Here is an 18,899-nt window from a genome sequence, read left to right on the forward strand (position 1 = left end):
ATGTACCTATGAGAAATGAAAAGATATGCCCACATGAAAAACTTATATGCCACTATTTACAACAGCATCATTAATAATAGCAAAAAGGGAGAGACAACCCAAATGTGCTCAACTGATGAATATATAAACAAAATGAAGTAAATCCACAGATCCATACAAAGGAATACCATATAGCCACAAAAAGATAAAAATATTGATATATGCTACAACATGTATTAAACCTTTAAAACATAATGCTAATAACTAAAAACACAATTCTGTTCACAAAGGTATCAAAAGAATAAAATGTTTATAGTAATTTTAATGAGGTGCAGACTTATCCACTGAAAATTGCAAAACACCGCTGAGACTAATTAAATACATGGAGAGTTATTTCATGTTCATGGATTGGAAGACAATATTGTTAAGAAACAATTTTCCCTGAAATGAACTACAGATTTAATAGAATTCCAATCAAACTCCCATCAGGATTTTTTGTTCATATGGACAAGTTGATGCTAAAATTTTTTATGGAAATTCAAAGGACTCAAAATTGCCATAATAATTCTGAAAAATGATGAATAAAGTGGGACAACTTAAACTATCTGATTTCAAAACTTATTATAAAGCTACAATAATGAAGTCAAGACAGTACTGTTATAAGAACAAGCACATAAATCAACAGAACACATCAAAAGTCAAGAAATAAACCATCATGGGACGCCTGGGTGGCTTAGTAGTTGAGCATCTGCCTTTGGCTCAGGTCATGATCCCAGAGTCCGGGATCAAGTCCCATATCGGGCTCCCTGTGGGGAGCCTACTTCTCCCTCTGCCTGTGTCTGCCTCTCTCTCTGTATCTCTGATGAATAATAAAATCTTTATAAAAAAAAAGGAAACCATTATATTTACATTCAATTCATTTTCAGCAACAATGCCAAGGTAATTCAATGGGGAAAGGATGGCCTTTTCAACATACAGTGCTGACTATTAGATATTCTTGTTCCAAAAGATGAATTTAGACTGTTACTTCACACTGTATACAAAAATTAATTGAAAATGGATCACAGACCTAAATCTAAGACCAAAACTTTTAGAAAAGATCACAGAAGACTTTGGGCTAATTAATCCAAGTTCTTGGATATGACCAAAAAAAGCATGATTCAAAAAAAAGAAAAAAAATTGATAAACTAGACCATTAAAACTAAAAATTGGTCCAGTGACCTGACCTATAAGATGTAAGAAGGACTACTTCTAAGTAGAATTTCTAGGAAAGCTTTTAAAAACTGGCATGCATGCATGCATACATGTATTCATTCATTCATCAGCCCTTTTCCTTTCACACCCCAAACCAGGAACCTAAGGCTTTGATGACATCATTAACGTCTGTACCAATCCTGTCCCGTCTTCCTCATTCAACTTCTTGTTGTATGAAACAATAAACCCCTTTCTTATTTCAGCTAATATGGTAAGCTTTTTTGTTTTTTGCTTGCAGGTAAATAACCCCCAAGGATCGTATTTTCATATCTTTATTTAGAGACTAACTACCACTGTTGTAATTTTTTTTAAGATTATATTTATTTATTTATTCATGAGAGACACAGAGAGAGAGAGAGAGAGAGGCAGAGACACAGGCAGAGGGAGAAGCAGACTCCATGCAGGGAGCCTGACATCAGACTCGATCCTGGATCTCCAGGATCAGGCCCTGGGCTGAAAGCGGCGCTAAACTGCTGAACCACCTGGGCTGCCCTACTGTTGTAATATTATTAAATCAGTATCTCTCTCCTGACCAACACACTACTTAAGGTACTTCTAATATATTTTCTAAGATTGGCTTGACTTCCCTTAAAGTGACCAATGTCTTCCTTCTTTTCTTCTTTCTCTCATTTCACAAAGCCTAAAAAGTGTTATTCAGCAGCAGTTACAATCAGGAATTCTCATATCCAAAAGAAACAGAATGAACAAGTAACATATTTAAATGGTTCAAAGTCAGGGGGTACCTGGGTGGTGCAGTTAAGCACAGGGCTCTTGGTTTCAGCTCAGGTCATGATCTCTGGGTCGTGAGACTGAGTTCCACATCAGGCTCCATACTCAGTGCAGTCTGCTTAGGACTGTCTCTTCCTTTCCCTCTGCTCCTACACCCACCCTACCCTACACACGCTCTCAAATAAATAAATAAATCTCTAAAAATAAATAAATTGTTCGAAGTCTAAGATCTGACTTCCATAGTCCCAGATTGATTTTTTTAGCCCTTGGCATGTGTTAATTTGCATGACTGCCTTTCACAATTTCTACAAAACCATACCCTTCTTTTTTAGTAATGCTGCCTTTTTCTTTTTTTTTTTAAGATTTATTAATTTGAGAGAGAGAGAGAGAGCACATGTGTGCATGAGAGTGAGTGGAGGGGGGGCAAGCGGGAGAATCTCAAGCATATTCCCCACTGAGCACAGAGCCCAATGAAGATCTGACTCTTATGATTCAGAGATTATGATCTGATCTAAAATCAAAATCAGATGCTTAACTAACTGAGCCACCCAGGCGCCCCTAATGCTTCCTTTTTCTTTAAGCATAGATTGTTTGCCATATAGATAGGGTTGTAACTAAGAGTAGCAAAGAACTGTATCAATTTGGTTTGGCATTTTATCCTAAAGATCTGTGGTATGTCATAAGCAGAGCCACATTCATCATTTCAGCCTTGTTTACACAGTGACGGAAAATTAAGCAATGAAGTCCATCTCTAGAAATCTTATTGGTACTATAAACTTTTCTATTACTATTTGTATTTCTATTAGTGTAAAGTCATAAGTTTAGACTATCTTTCAAAGGATCAACTTTCTTCAGTAAGTTAAAATAGGTCATAAAAAATAATTTCCTGGGATTCCCGGGTGGCTCGGCGGTTTGGCGCCTGCCTTTGGCCCAGGGCGTGATCCTGGAGTCCCAGGATCAAGTCCCACATCGGACTCCTGGCATGGAGCCTGCTTCTTCCTCTGCCTGTGTCTCTGCCTCTCTCTCTCTCTCTCTCTCTCTCTGTCTATCGTGAATAAATAAATAAAATCTTTAAAAAAAAACTATTAAAAAATAATTTCCTTTTGTAGATCCACTGGCATCAAGAAAATTAAAAATCGCACTACTCATATACTATTCATATACTTCATATGTTCTAACAATTTATACAAATGAGTAGATATTTAAAGAAGGGGAAAAACAAGGATGGCACAATCACCTAGCTTTTTGTAGAAGTCTAAAGGCAACAGGAAAACTGTGGTCATTAAAGACATTGATATCAAATAACAACTGTACAGGTTCAATGCAAAATAAATTAGAAAATTATTATTTAAAATGACAAAGAACTTTGGGGCACCTGGGTGGCTCAGCTGGTTGTGTCTGACTCTTAATTTTGGCTCAAGTCATGAGATGAAGCCCTGCATCAGGCTCTGCACTCAGTGCAGAGTCCACTTGGGATTCTCTCCCTCTATCTCCCTCTGCTTCCCTACCCCCCTACTGGCACTCTCTTTCTTTAAATAAATAAAAAAAATCTTTAAAAAAAAAATAAAACAAAATTCTAAAGAACTCAGAACTGAAAACCTTATATATCAAGAAACTGAAAACACTAATATCTAATGATTCTGATCACATAGTTTGTATTAGCCTATCTCTCTAAAATTGTATAGTGACTACTTTTGTTCTATCTCCTACACAAATTAGTACAATAATAACAAAGTGAAAACAGACTTATAGTGGTCTCTATCCTAAAAAGTCTACCACTGAAAGACACCTCAGAAAGTGAAGGCAACAACTGGAATTTCATGATACTTACATTTTTTTTTAAATGTACTTCAATTATAATGTGGAGTGAATGAGATCATCTCTAAGCCCTTTGCATCAATATTTTTAAATCTATGAATCAAAAATCTTACACATTTCTACACTAAAAACAAGATATGTCAAAGACATTGTTTAGCAACTAACTTATTTTAGTGAATGAAATTCAATAGTAAATGATATTTTCTGTTAAAAAAACAACTTGAATCCTGCATTACTACAAATTAGAAAACAAAAATATTTAATACAGTACAAAATATTTCAAAAAGACTATCAAACCTTGAAAAAATCTTCAAGTTGTTTACTGTTATAAAGAGCAGGGATATTGGCAGAGAACTGTAGCAAATCTTCAGCACACTGTCTTCTCTCTTCAATAACAGTTTCATCGAATCGTCCTAGAATCAAATAAGAATCAAGACTTAAGGAAGGAAGGAAGGTTAAAAAAGGAGCAAGACCTAAAAAAAAAAAAAAAAAAAAAAAAAAAGGAAGGAAGGAAGAAGGTAGGTAGGTTGGTTTTTTGAGAGTTTACATTCACAGATCAGAAAGAAGCAGCAGGCCTATCTGCCTTACTACACAATCCTCTAAAGTCAAGTCTGCACTGTTGGAATCAGCAGTACTCTCCCCCCAAAAGACAATAATGTTTCTGATACAAGACACAGAGGTATGAACTGATAAATTAGTGGTGCAGCCATACTCGAAGAAATTCAACATTTAAGAAGCTGGTATGATTTGAAACTCAAATTGAAAAGCGAATTATAAAGAATTCAAATGGTTTTCCCTAGTAATTTAATACTGTAATTACCCATATAATTTTCTCTTTCCCACTCTTTTTGATTTATAAAGAGGCTGAAGAGAGGAAATTGTGAGAACATCTGTATATCAGTGGGGTCAAAAACCTCAGCTTGAAGCAAAAAAGCTTTTAAGCCAAACTCCATGTGTGCCGCTGTCAATGTACGTGACAGCATGCTTGTGAGAAAAAAGACAGTACACACAGTACCAGTGAGCTGTGATTTACAAGGTGATCGAAAGGTGGTTTTCATAGAATTTTTTTTAATGCTATATACAATTTGAATGCTGGTAAGACATTTTAAAATATTATCATTTTGTACTACTTAGATCAGACTACTGGTTGGCATTTGTCACATGCCATGTAGAACACTGATGGCAATACAGGCTTAAAAAATACAAAATCAAAAGAGGAACATCATCACATAAACATTTTAAACCACTCCGCAAAATGTTAACAGAAAACTGAGGCACAAAGAGATCCCTAGCTATATAACCCAAGACAAGATTTTGAAACTGAATCACTAAAAATCTCAGCTCAAGGTCTCATGCTTATGGTGAAGCACCTACTTCAAACTAAAAGAAATGGTTTTAGAGTTAGACCCGGTGTAACGAGCTCTACCATTCACTAGCTATAAAATCTTAGATAATTTCTTCATTTATAAAATGGAGAAAATGAACAATGTACTTAGGACTCCAGTTTCATGACAGGCACATAGTTAGCACTTAATAAATTAATGATGATGCCTTTGAATGTTCAAGTATCATCACAGTGTCTAGCACACAGAGCATGTTAATTAACTCATGCTTGACTGTATGCGTGAATGGTGGAAATTCAGAAAATTTTTCAAAAAAGAACAGTCTTAACAGTGGAACAGTCCATCTTAGAAAACAGCCATCTTTCATTAATAAAAGATCTTAGCATGGTCCACTCAGCATAATGGATGGGTTCCAGAGACAACGGTCCTACAAAATTCTATGCATGTGTCCACAGGTAGGTTTTTCTAGGGAATGAGTCTATAACTTTTATCAGCCCAGGGCCCAATAAAGGTTAACAGCCCAAAGGGAATCCATTAGAGGATCCCAGACATTTAAAACACTGCTTTATTTATACTACACAACAGGGTGCCAGTTGCTAACCCAGTGTCTGTTTTCACCTTCTTCCTTAGTAAAATAATTTCTTTTCTTTTTTTTTTTAGCAAAATAATTTCTAATTAAAATTATTTCTAAAATAATTAGGAAAATAATTTCCCGATTTCTAACCAAGGACATGGTAATCCAGAAAAAAAGAAAAAAAAAAACACTACATTTGTAGTTTGCTTTGCAGTTACATGTGGGCCATGGACTAAATTCTGATCAATAACATATAAACAAAAATTATACTGTAGCTTCCTAAAAACCTCTTTGAGAGATAGCCTTTTCTTCTTTCTCCTTGCCCCTTCTCTGGAAGGACTGTGACATGGCAGGTTAAAAGTGACAGAGCCAACAAGTCAGGAGCTTGGATTTCTGATCACTGTGGAGCCATCCTGCCTAAAGCTACCTTCAGGTCTCATACCATGAGAAGGAAATTGACTTCTACCAGGTTTTAAGGTTTATCACAAGAAACCAAACCTAATACCATTATGGTAAATCTATGTTTCTATTATTTCCCAGGTCGTATGCAACAATTCAATTAAACTCAATTCTCCTGATAAGAATCTAAAATGATGTGCTAGCTTACACCTATCAGTAATATTATCTGCAAACAAACTTCCAAGAGCCCCTACCTGTAAAGCAAATTTTCTGACCTGACAACAATGTAAGTTATTCAGTCTTGGGGAAAACTCACTGGCCAAATAGGTTAAAATTACAGCTAATTGTCCATTATTCCTTCTCTTATCTAAATAAGAAACTAAGTATACACTGGTACTTATGATTATTAGTCCAATATGTTTATCCTTTAAATAAAACTTAATTCCAGGGCCTGTGAATTAATATTAATAATTTTACGAACATTTATAATCTCAGAACAAAAAATCTAGAAAATGCACAAAATACTACAGTATGTTTCAACCCACACAACCAACTGAAGTTATCTTTATTTATTTTTTTTTATGATAGTCACAGAGAGAGAGAGAGGCAGAGACACAGGCGGAGGGAGAAGCAGGCTCCATGCACCGGGAGCCTGATGTGGGATTCGATCCCGGGTCTCCAGGATCGCGCCCTGGGCCAAAGGCAGGCGCCAAACCGCTGCGCCACCCAGGGATCCCTGAAGTTATCTTTAAATGCATTAACTACTTGTCAAGAAATTTTAATGGAAAACTCAATAATATTTAATGACACACTAAAAAATCTCGTTTTGTAGCTAAAACAAATACATATTAATATGGGAGCTTCAACCCTAACTGTAACCAGGGATTCATCCCACCTCCCTATAAAGCTAGTTAAGCAATGAGTACATCAACTTCTAAAGAGAACAAAACACATCTTTATGAATTTCCATTCCACTAAACTTGGACAAGCGGAGAGGAATTAAAATATTTTTCAGAATGGAGCAAGCACAACCAAAAATAAAGGCTTATACAGTAAAAGGTTCAATTACACTGAATCCTATCATCAGAACAAACAGATGACAGAACATGCTCACTTTTTTGTTCCCAAGAATTTCAGAATAACAATAACAACAAAAATAGTATTTGTAGCATAAACAAAAGAGAAGCAGATGAATTTTAATCCAATAACTACTGGCCTTAGTATATTTAACAAAGCTACATAATTTTAAATTAAAAAAAGAAAGTAGCAAGATTCAACAGTCATCCTAACAGTAGCCAACAACCTTAGTGAGGGCTGTTCTCTAGTTGACAGTCCTTTAGAAGCACCTAAACCTCACTTGACAGCAGCAGCAACGACAGATCATAAACAGGAGCTTATCACTGCATTAAATTTCCATTCACAGGGTCATTGTTTTCCTGTGAACAGAATAGAAGAATTAGAGGTAATTTCCAAAAGAAAATGCAAAACATATTTTTCATAAGAAAATTTATTATGTGGGATTATATGCTATATATGATATTATGTGTGTGTGTGTGTGTGTGTGTGTGTATTATATATAAGCCAGCCTCCCACCTCCAATTACCCAATGATGCTTTCTTTATTAAAAGCTATGGGAGGGGGGATCCCTGGGTGGCGCAGCGGTTTAGCGCCTGCCTTTGGCCCAGGGCGCGATCCTGGAGACCCGGGATCGAATCCCATGTCAGGCTCCCGGCGCATGGAGCCTGCTTCTCCCTCTGCCTATGTCTCTGCCTCTCAATCTCTCTCTCTGTGACTATCATAAATAATAATAAAAATAAATAAATAAATAAAAATAAAAGCTATGGGAGGAAGGATGCCTGGGTGGCTTAGCAGTTGAGCGTCTGTCTTTGGCCCAGGGCATGATCCCGGAGTCCCGGGATCAAGTCCCACATCGGGCTCCCTGCATGGAGCCTGCTTCTCTCTCTGCCTGTTTGTCTGCCTCTCTCTCTTTGTGTGTCTCTCATGAATAAATAAAATCCTTAAAAAAAAAAAAAAGCTGTGGGAGGAAAAATTAAATACAAATATTCTAATAAGCTGATAAATCAATGGAAATAAAGTCTCTCTCTCTCTCTCTCCCTCTCTGTTTATAAGCTGTCTTTGAGATAGTCTTTTTTTTTTTTAAACGTGGAACAACATCTAGATATCAGAGCAGTGACAACATTTTAAAAATGCAAATGTCAATGATCAAAAGCTGGCTATACGAAACTAAAAGTTGCCCTTGACCAGTAAGAAACTAGCTAGAAAAGCTTGATGCTGATTCTTAACTGAAACAAAAATTCATTCAGAATAAAAACAAAGACAGGCCAAGGTTTTTGGGTGTGAATTCCTTCCAGTCAACAGTAACAAGAACATACCTCTAAATGAACAAGTTGGATTTATTACTCCTTGCAACAAGAGAAAATGTATAGTATTGGGAATCTTGGGACATTTCAAAGGGTGTTAGAATGCACTTATTGGATTTGGACTTGCATGTTAGGTACTTCTGGGAAAGGTTTAAAAAAGTGAGGGCTTTGCCCTGGTTTTGATGCTGTCGGGAAGTGGGGATAATTCTATGGTTCTATGAGCTCTATCTAATTCTATGAGTCTACGATTTTAATAAATCTTACTATGAGGCAAAAAGAATGAAGACAGGCTAAGGCCATGATTTATATAAAGAAGCTGCAGTCCTTATGGTGGCCAGGATGAAGATATGCTTGATCATTTTTGTGACTTTAACAATGTTCATGTTTTTGTCTGTACTCAGATACAATTCAAAGTGGTCTTGTTTTTGTCTTGATCCAAGGATACAGAGTGGCCTTACCTAATGTCCCTGTTGTGTGAAACTGCTTACGTTCAACAGGAGAACACAGCCTAGATGTGAATACCAGCCCAACTCTAGGAAATAAAAAGGTTGAAGGAATAGGCCGTGCAAAGCCAGTTCTTTCTAAACTGCCAGCAGCTGCTTTTCTCTTTCTCCTAGGAAATCAAAGTGTGACAGCAGATCTAATAAAACAAGTAAAACAATGATCTAATCCTGAGAAAGCAATCAGACAGGAAAAGAATTTTGAAACCTACAAAACTTTACACACTTTAAAAATGTCAGTGTCATGAAAGACAAAAAAAAAAAAAGAAAAAATGCATGAGGAATACTCTAGATTAACCTACAGGCATGATCCTAGATCCAAAAACAAACCTAAAAGGGACATTTTTAGAACTGAGGAAATAAGAATATGGACTGCATATTTGATCATATTATTGTCATCAGTTAAATTTCTTAGGTGTGATATGGGATTGTGGTTATGGGGGAAATATGAAGCACAGGGGTGAAATGTCACAATATCTGCAACTTATTCTCAGTGGTTCCAAGAAAATGAGATAGATAGTAATAAAAAATGCAGCAAACTGTTAATGATCAATGAACTTGGGCCAAAGGTATAAAAGCATTTATCACTCTTTTGTGTTTTTTTCCTGTACACTTAAAAGTTTTGCAATTTTAAAAAAAATGGAAAAAATAAGTTAGATACTATACTGGTAAGATGTAAAACAGAGGGAAAGCAACAAACTTAGCCTAAAGAAAACAAAAAACTTCCTAGAAAAGGAGACATCTGAAAGTATGAAAGGCTAACAAAGTTCACAGTGCAGCAGTGCAATGTTGAAGTCACAGACACAAGGGAATATGGTACATCAGTGGTAACTGAGCAACAAAGGATAGCTAACGGTAGGAGATACGTGTCAAGCACTGAGCTAGACACACTGCAGATGTAATCCATAGAACAGGAAGGTATTATCCCTATCTTACCAATAATAAAACAGACTCAGATGTTAATTTGTTCAAGATCACATGGCTAGTAAATCATGGATGGAAGATTTGGGCCTAAGGCCATCTGATTTCAAAAGGCATGTTATTCTCACTCTATTGCCAGACTAGTAACTACATTTTTGATGGTTGTGTAAATTACAATAGGATTCACTACTGCTGCTGAGATTTACATACTAAAAATGTGAGAGTAGTTAAAAAGATGGATGATTAAAAAAGAAGTCCCTCCACACAAGCACAGCTGCAGTCTGCAGGGTTCACTGCAGTTATCAAGTATTACAAATGGACTGTACCATTTACTGAGAGAGATAAATTGCTTACTTACCAAGATTAATAAGAAACTTTCATTCTATAATATGCAAGGATGTGGAAAAAAGGTGAAGATAATTTATTAGCAATATCAATAATAGCTACAAATCTCAACCAATTTAGAAACCATTCCCTTTCACCCAGTGACAAGCTTATTGTTTAAAAAGCTGGGCTGTGTATCCCCCAATATTAAAGATTCATGGATACAGTTAAATTCCATAGTACAAAAGGTATAAAATAGAGAGTAGGGGATCCCTGGGTGGCTCAGTGGTCTAGCGCCTGCCTTCAGCCCAGGATGTGATCCTGGAGTCCCGGGATCAAGTCCCACATCGGGCTCCCTGCATGGAGCCTGCTTCTCTCTCTGCCTGTGTCTCTGCCTCTCTCTGTCTCTCATGAATAAACAAATAAAAATAATAAAAATAAAAAGTAAAAACATCCCTCTCCCCACATCCTGAGAAGGTACACACACTATATAAATGTGTGTAGTCATATCCTCACACAATTACATATATCTATTCAAACACAGATATAATCTTACTAGTAAACATTTTGCTGTGCAACATTTGTTCTCTGTGTCTTAAAAAAATATGGCTTGCAACTGGCACAAAAAACAGACACACAGATCAATGGAACAAAATAGAGAACCCAGAAAGGGATCTTCAACTATATGGTCAACTAATCTTCAACAAAGCAGAAAAGAACATCCAATGGAAAAAAAAAAGTCTCTTCAACAAATGGTGTTGGGCAAATTGTACAGCCACATGCAGCAGAATGAAACTGGACCATTTCCTTTAACCATACACAAAACAAAGGCTCAAAATGAATCAAAGACCTAAATAAATGTGAGACAGAAATACATCAAAATTCTAGAGAACACAGGCAGCAACCTCTGTGACCTCAGCCATAGCAACGTCTTATTAGACACAACTCCAAAGGCAAGGGAAACAAGGCAAAAATGAACTATTGGGACTTCATAAGATAAAAAGCTTTTGCATAGTAAAGGAAACAGTCAACAAAACCAAAAGACAATCTATAGAATGGGAGAAGATATTTGCAAATGTCTTTTATCAAATAAAGGGCTAGTATCCAAAATCTATAAAGAACTTATCAGGAACGCCTGGGTGGCTCAGCAGTTCAGCATCTGCCTTCAACCCAGGGCGTGATCCTGGAGACCCAGAATCAAGTCCCACATCGGGCTCCCTGCATGGACCCTGCTTCTCCCTCTGCCTGTGTCTTTGCCTGCCTCTCTCTCTGTGTCTCTCATAAATAAATAAATAAAATCTTTAGGAAAAAAAAAAAAGCTTAACAAACTCGGGGCACCTGGGTGGTTCAGTAGGTTGGGCATCTGCCTTTGGCTCAGGGCATGATCCTGGGGTCCTGGGATGGAGTCCCACATCAGATTCCCCAGAGGGAGCCTGCTTCTCCCTCTGCCTATGTCTCTGACTCACTCTCTCTGTCTCTCATGAATAAATAAATAAGATCTTTAAAAAAAATAAACTTATTGAACTCAACAACACCCAAAGAACAAATAATCCAACCAAGAAATGGGCAGAAGACATGAACAGACATTTCTTCAAAGAAGCCATACAAATGGCCAACAGGCACATGAAAAAATGTTCAACATCACTCAGCATCAGGAAAATACAAATCAAAACCACGACGAGATGCCACCTCACACTGGTCAGAATGGCTAAAATTGGCTAAGAATGGCTAAGTCCAGAAATGACAGATGTTGGAGAGGATGTGGAGAAAGGGGAACCCTCTTACGTTGGTAGAAATGCTTACTGGTATAGCCACTCTGGAAAACAATATGGAGGTTCCTCCACAAAAGTTGAAAATAGAGCTATCCTACAACCCGACTCCTGTGCTACTTGGTATTTACCCCAAAAATACAAATGTAGTGTTCCGAAGGGGCACCTGACCCCAACATTTATAGCAGCAATGTCCACAATAGCCAAACTATGGAAAGAGCCCAGATATTCACTGACCAATGAATGGATAAAGATGATACAAATGGAATATCACTCAGCCATCAAAAAATGCAATGATGTGGATGGAACTAGAGGGTGTTATGCTAACAAAATAAGTCAGGGAAAGACAACCATCATATAATTTCACTCATATGTAGAATTTAAGAAAGAAAAAAAAAAACAGAGCATCATAGAGGAAGGGAGGGAAAATAAACCAAGATGAAATCAAAGAGGGAAATAAACCATAAGAGACTCTTAATCTTGGGAAACAAACTGAGGGTCGATAGAGGGTGGGGGGGTGAAACAATGGGGTGATTGGGTGATGGATATTAAGGAGGCCGTGTGATATAATAAGTACTGGGTATTACATAAGACTGATGAATCATGAACTCTATCTCTGAAATTAATAATACACTATAAATTAATTAACAATTTAAATTTTTAAAAATGTTTAAATATAGCCTGGGCATCTTACCACAGCAGTATATCTCAAATAGCTAAAGAATTCTATTAATTGGCTAAATTATGGCATATCTGTACAATCATATAATGAAAAAAATCCAGTTTTTGTTCAGTTTTCTTCTACTGCAAAGAACACTCATATTTATCACTCATATTTATGTGCGTGTGTGTGTGTGTATGCATTCTCAAAATGTGACCTGCCAACTTGCTGGGGGTTCCCAAGAGCCTTGCAAGGATCAACAAGGTCAAAGCCATTTTCATAATAATACTAAGACAGTAGTTGCATTTTTCACTGCATTGATATCTACACTGATCACCTAAAAGCAATGACAGTAAAACTGCAAACCTCTTAGTATGAATCAAGACAATGGCACCAAACTATTCTTACTTGTAATGACCATATTCCTGACTGCCACTTACTCATATTAAAAAAATGTTTAGGGATCCCTGGGTGGTGCAGCGGTTTAGCGCCTGCCTTTGTCCCAGGGCGCGATCCTGGAGACCCAGAATCGAATCCCACATCGGGCTCCCGGTGCATGGAGCCTGCTTCTCCCTCTGCCTATGTCTCTGCCTCTCTCTCTCTCTCTGTGACTATCATAAATAAATAAAAATTAAAAAATAAAAATAAAAATAAATTTAAAATGTTTAAATGTCAGTTTCATTTAAGAATGTCTTTGATGGGGAATTCCTGGATGGCTCAGTGGGTGAGAGTCTGCCTTTGGTTCAGGGTGTGATCCTGGGGTCCTGGGATCAGGCTCCCTGCAGGGATTTTTTAATTTTTAAGATTTAAATAAAATCTTAAAAAAAAAAAAAAAAAGAATGTCTTTGATGAAGCAATAAAAATTACTAACTTTATTGAATTTCAATTCTTGAGGCCACTTCTTTTCTTTTTTTTAAAAAAAAGATTTTATTTATTTATTTATTTATTTATTTATTTATTTATTTATGAGAGACACAGAGAGAGAGAGAGAGGCAGAGACACAGGCAGAGGGAGAAGCAGGTTCTCTGTGGGGAGGAGCCTGACACAGGACTCAATTCCAGGACCCCAGGACCATGACCTAAGCCAAAGGCAGCCGTTCAACCACTGAGCCACGCAAGTGCCCCAAGACCACTTCTTTCAAAAGTCTGTGGGGGAAAGAATAGTTTCTTTCATAACCATTCATATTTAGGTATCTGGTAGAAACTCCCCACAAAACACAAAACAAACATAAAGTGAGCCCAACAACTCAAAGAAAACTACGATAGCATTGGGTTTTTTTGGCTTCTTTTGGCGGGGAGGGTTATTTATTTATTTGACAGAGAGAAAGAGAGAGAGAGAGAGAGAAAAAGCAAGGGCAGTGGCAGGCAGAGGAAAAGGGAGAAGCAGGCTCCCTGCTAAGCAAGGAGCCCTATCAGCAGCACAATCCTGGGATCATGACCCAAGCTGAAGGCAGTCACTTAACCAACTGAGCCACCCTGGTGCCCCCCACAGCATTGCTATCAGTGATGAAATTCAAGTCATCAAGTCACTGTGAGCCTGACAGCTTCTTAACGTTTAAAATATTTTCATTAGAGATCTGTGATGACATTAACTATTTTTTATATTGATATAATGAAATAGGTCAACATATCAAAGATCTGCATAACTCAGGGAACCAATATTTTTCACATGACCAATGCATGATGTTACAAGTTCATGCATAGATTAAAAAATCCATTCAAATTTGAGACAGACTAATGAATTTTAATAAAACAAAGTACCAAAGGTTTGTTGATAGGATTTCAGATTCCATAATGCAATTAAACTTTTAAGAAACTACCACTTACTAAATTTTGGTGTATAAGATGATTATCTTCAATTGTCTAAAAAGCTATTAAAATGCTCCTCCCTTTTTCAACTAAATCATCTGTGTGATTCTGAATTTTCTTCATATACTTGAATCAAAACAATCTATCATCACAGATTAGATCTAGAAGCAGATATGAAAATCTAGCTGTTTTCTCTCAATGCCAGCATTAGAGATTCACAAATGTAAATTAATACCACACTTCTGACAATTATTTTCCATAGCAATATAATATTTAATATACCTTTTATTTTTATTTAATACAATATTTCTATACTTCTAGAATGGTAAATATTAATAGGTATAAGTACATCAATAGTTCTTTGAGATGTCAGAAAAGGAGACTTCTGAGACTAAAACATCTAATAATCATTGCTAAATATCTCCTATGCAAGGAAAATAGGTGTGTAGTAAAACTTACTAAAAATAGAATTTTTAGGAAAAGGCATTATTTTTTTTTCCCTAGGAAAAAGCATATTTTATTTTTAAAGATTTTACTTATTTATTCATGAGCCACAGAGAGAGAGAGGCAGAGACAGGCAGAGGGAGAAGCAGACTGGCTCCTCACAGGGACCCCGATTCAGGACTAGATCCCCAGACCAGGATCGCACCATAAGCCAAAGGCCAACCATCAACTGCTGAGCCACCCAGGTGTCCCAGAAAGGTAGATTTTAAAATGATCTCCAAAAACTGTGAATTTATTCTCTTCCTGTTGTACATCTATATCCCTATACTAAGTATAATCAAACTTTATTTTTGCCTTGATATTGACTTTGATGACATCATTGCCTATAACTACTCTGTCTCTTAAATTTTAACTCATTCTTTCTTTCTTTTCAACTAATTTCTTAGGCATTTTATATGTCAGGCATGGTCCTACATACTAAAGATATAGCCACAAGTAAGAATAAAGCAGTCTCTAATCACACAATCATGTTAAAAAATCAGAGAAAAATTAGGAGGAAAAGACAGTTAAGTGTGAGGGAGGTTTCTTTTTATTTTTTTAAGATTTAATTTATTTATTTGACAGAAAAAGCACACGAGCAGGGGGAGCAGGGGAAGTAAGAGAGGGAGAAGCTGGGTCCCTGCTGAGCTGGGAGCCTGATGCAGGGCTCAATCCAGGACTCTGGGATCATGACCTGAGCAGAAGGCAGACCCTTAACCAACTGAGCCACCCAGGCACCATGGTTTCTTATTTTTAGAATATAAAAGAATACTTTCTGCATTTAGAAGCATGATTCTTAAAAAAAAAAAAAAAAGAAGAAGAAGAAGAAGAAGAAGAAGAAGAAGCATGATTCTTAAAATTCCTCAGAGTGAGGGTACCTTGGTGGTTCGGTCAGTTAAGATTCTGACTTCATTCAGCTCAGGTCACAATTTCAGGATTCTGGGAAGGAGCCCCCGTGTCAGGCTCCCTGCTTATTAGCAGGGAGGCTGCTCCTCCCTCTCCCTCTGTCCCTCCTCCCTTCATGAGCAAGGTTTTCTTTCTCTCAAATAAATAAATAAAATATTTTTAAAAAACCACTCCTAGATTGGTCAGTTTTAATTATTTGCATCTTCACAATTAAAATAGAGTGTCACTGGGGTTAGTATCCCAAATAGATAAAGAACTCACACAACTCAACACCAAAAAATCAAATGATCCAGTTAAAAAAATGAGTAGAGGATCTAAATAAGCATATTTCTAAGAAGGACAAACAGATGGCCAACAGACACATGAAAAGATGCTCTATATCACTAATTATCAGGGAAACACAAATCAAAACCACAATGAGATATCACCTCACATCGGTCAGAATGGGTAGGCTCAAAAAGACAAGAAATAACAAGTGTTGGCAAGGACGGAGAGAAAAGGGAATCCTCTTGCAACTTTTGGTGGAAATGTAAACTGGTGCAGTCACTGGAAAACACTAAGGTGGCTCTCCAAAACATTAAAATAGAACTACCATAAGATCCAGCAATTCCACTTCTAGGTATTTATCTGAAGAAAATGAAGCCACTAATTCAAAAAGATATATGCATCCCTATGTTTATTTCAATTTCAATATGGAAGCCACCTAAAGTGTCTTTCAACAGATGAATTGATAAAGAAGATACGGTATATACACACATACATATACACACAATGGTATGTTATTCCATTAAAATGGCCACAAAAGGAATGAAATATTGCCATTGTGACAAGGATAGACCTAGAGGTATTACATAAGTGAAATAAGTCAAACAGAGAAAGACAAATACAGTGCAATTTCACTTATATATGGAATCTAAAATGCAAAAGAGATGAACAAACAAAAGAGAAACAAAATGGTGGTTGGGGTGAAGGGGATAAAGAGATACCAACTTCCAGTTATAAATAAAATAAATAAATAAATAGGTACCAACTTCCAGTTATAAATAAAATAAATAAGTCACAGGGAAGTAAAATATAACATAGGGAATATAGTCAATAATATTCCGATAACTTTGTATGGTGATAGACGGTAACTAGCCTCATTATATTGATTTTATAATGTACGTAAATGTTTAATCACTATGTTGTACACCTGAAACTCACATCGTATTATATGTCAACTATACTTCAATAAAAAAATCTTTAAAAAAAAGTAGAGTGTCACAAAACTTAAAAACTTGACAGTAAGGATGTCATATCAAAGCACTTCCCTTTACAGAACTTCTAGATCATGATGCTTATTTCAGCTATAAAAGACTCTAAGATTCTCAGAAGACAGAGGCTGAATCACCATACCCACAGTGCCTATTTTTAAAATATTTCTTGAATTAAATGTGTTATAAAATTTCCGGATAATTGTGGTTGGACTCTATTAATAGCAGCAGAACCACGATCAAATGAGGTAGTAGGTTCAATGACATAAAGTAACTACAACTTTAATAAGAAAAGGTGTCAAGGAAAAAAAGTAAGGATAACAATGAACAGAAGGCACCAGAAATGTGAATACCATGGAATGTCTGAGCTCAAAGGCCAAAGCATGCAAAGATTAACAAGAGTTTACGGATCCCCCAATGCTTCATTTGGGAACAAAATGAATTGATGGTACCATCAAAACTAATGGATTATAGTGCTACTAACCTGTTGTCCACATCCCTCACTTGTTTTTCACCTAAGAAAATACAAATGCTTTCCTCTGTAATTATGAACCCAAGATACCTCTCAACATTACTTAAATTTCAAGATATCACTATATATCATAAATTGTTAATATTAAGTATTTGTTAAAATTAAAGAATTGTAGCAACAAGCTTTTGAGGGCCACTTCATTCTGGCATAAATGCCATATTACTATACTATCATGTGTCTGTTTCTTTTTTTTTTTTTTTAAGATTTTTTTTTTTTTTTATGAGAGACACACAGAGAGAGAGAGAGAGAGAGAGAGGCAGAGACACAGGCAGAGGGAAAAGCAGGCTCCATGCAGCCTGATGTGGGACTCGATCCCGGGTCACCAGGATCACGCCCTGGGCTGAAGGCAGCGCTAAACCGCTGAGCCACGGGGCCTAACCCCATGTGTCTTGTTTCTTGTCCCCAGATCTCAAGAAGTTGTGAAACACGCAAAATATCCTAAGGAAACAAGTGTAAAGCTCAGGGAATACCGTGATGCTGCAATCAGACTGAAGAAATCACTATTCCAGGTAAACTACAAGCTGGTGGAGATTGGATAATTTCAAATCACCCAGAATTCTTCCTCAATTAAAGAGAGCATCAATAGGGTTCAGTCCAGAGATCAAATCCACATGGTAATTTGAGCAAGGAAAGCTTAATACAAAAACTATTCAACAATAGTTAACTTATAAATTCTAAGGAATACCCCCAGGGTAAAAGAAAGTGCCAAAGGAACAACCTGGAAGAGGGAACCCCTCCCCAAAGTTGGGATTGGGATCTTCCTGGAGAAGATGTGGTTGTAACCACTGGATGAGAGAGAAGTTAGATGGGTTCCCTAGGCCAGAGGTGGCCTATGGTTGCCAGGAAAGAGAGAAAAACCCCCACAGAGTTCAAAAGGACAAGACTATCAGGCAAGCAACAAGAGGGAATCACAGTGCTGGGAGCCCACTCACAAGCAAGGCAACACCAGGCCTTGGGTACACAATGTGTTACGAAATCTGTTTAGGGGTAAAGGCAGGCCAGGGCTGGCAGACAGGCATGCAGAGAAGACAGGGCATCAGGAGCCTTTTCACCTGCAGGGCAATGAGGTCTGGGGTCTACAGTGTCCTCAGGGCACAGGAAACAACCTTCAGGCAGTTAGAGGGTCAGAAGCCCAGTCTCCACTAGGGCTGTGTTGCCTTGGTGTACTCAGCCAAGTGGCTACCAAACTGGCTAGGGATGCAACCTTGTCAGTAGACTGTATTTAGATGTGTGGCTGAGGCACATGCCTCTAGCAACAGTGTAGT

At 37.1% G+C, this 18,899-nt stretch overlaps 1 protein-coding gene across 11 annotated transcripts in view; it reads right to left on the reverse strand.

Moving 5' to 3' along the window:
- The window catches only part of RPS6KC1 (ribosomal protein S6 kinase C1), a 180,835-nt gene that overhangs the window by 136,416 nt on the left and 25,520 nt on the right, over nucleotides 1–18,899 (reverse strand). For 8 of the 11 annotated variants that reach the window (XM_026001101.2, XM_072733288.1, XM_026001103.2 and 5 more), the window contains one exon: nucleotides 4,078–4,193. The exons of the other annotated variants lie outside the window; for them this stretch is intronic. In XM_026001101.2, the coding sequence (XP_025856886.1) occupies nucleotides 4,078–4,193 (116 nt within the window). The remainder of the gene's footprint in view (nucleotides 1–4,077; nucleotides 4,194–18,899) is intronic. 11 annotated transcript variants of the gene reach the window in all.

The sequence above is a fragment of the Vulpes vulpes genome, chromosome 13 (assembly GCF_048418805.1).
Source record: "Vulpes vulpes isolate BD-2025 chromosome 13, VulVul3, whole genome shotgun sequence".
NCBI lineage: Eukaryota > Metazoa > Chordata > Mammalia > Carnivora > Canidae > Vulpes > Vulpes vulpes.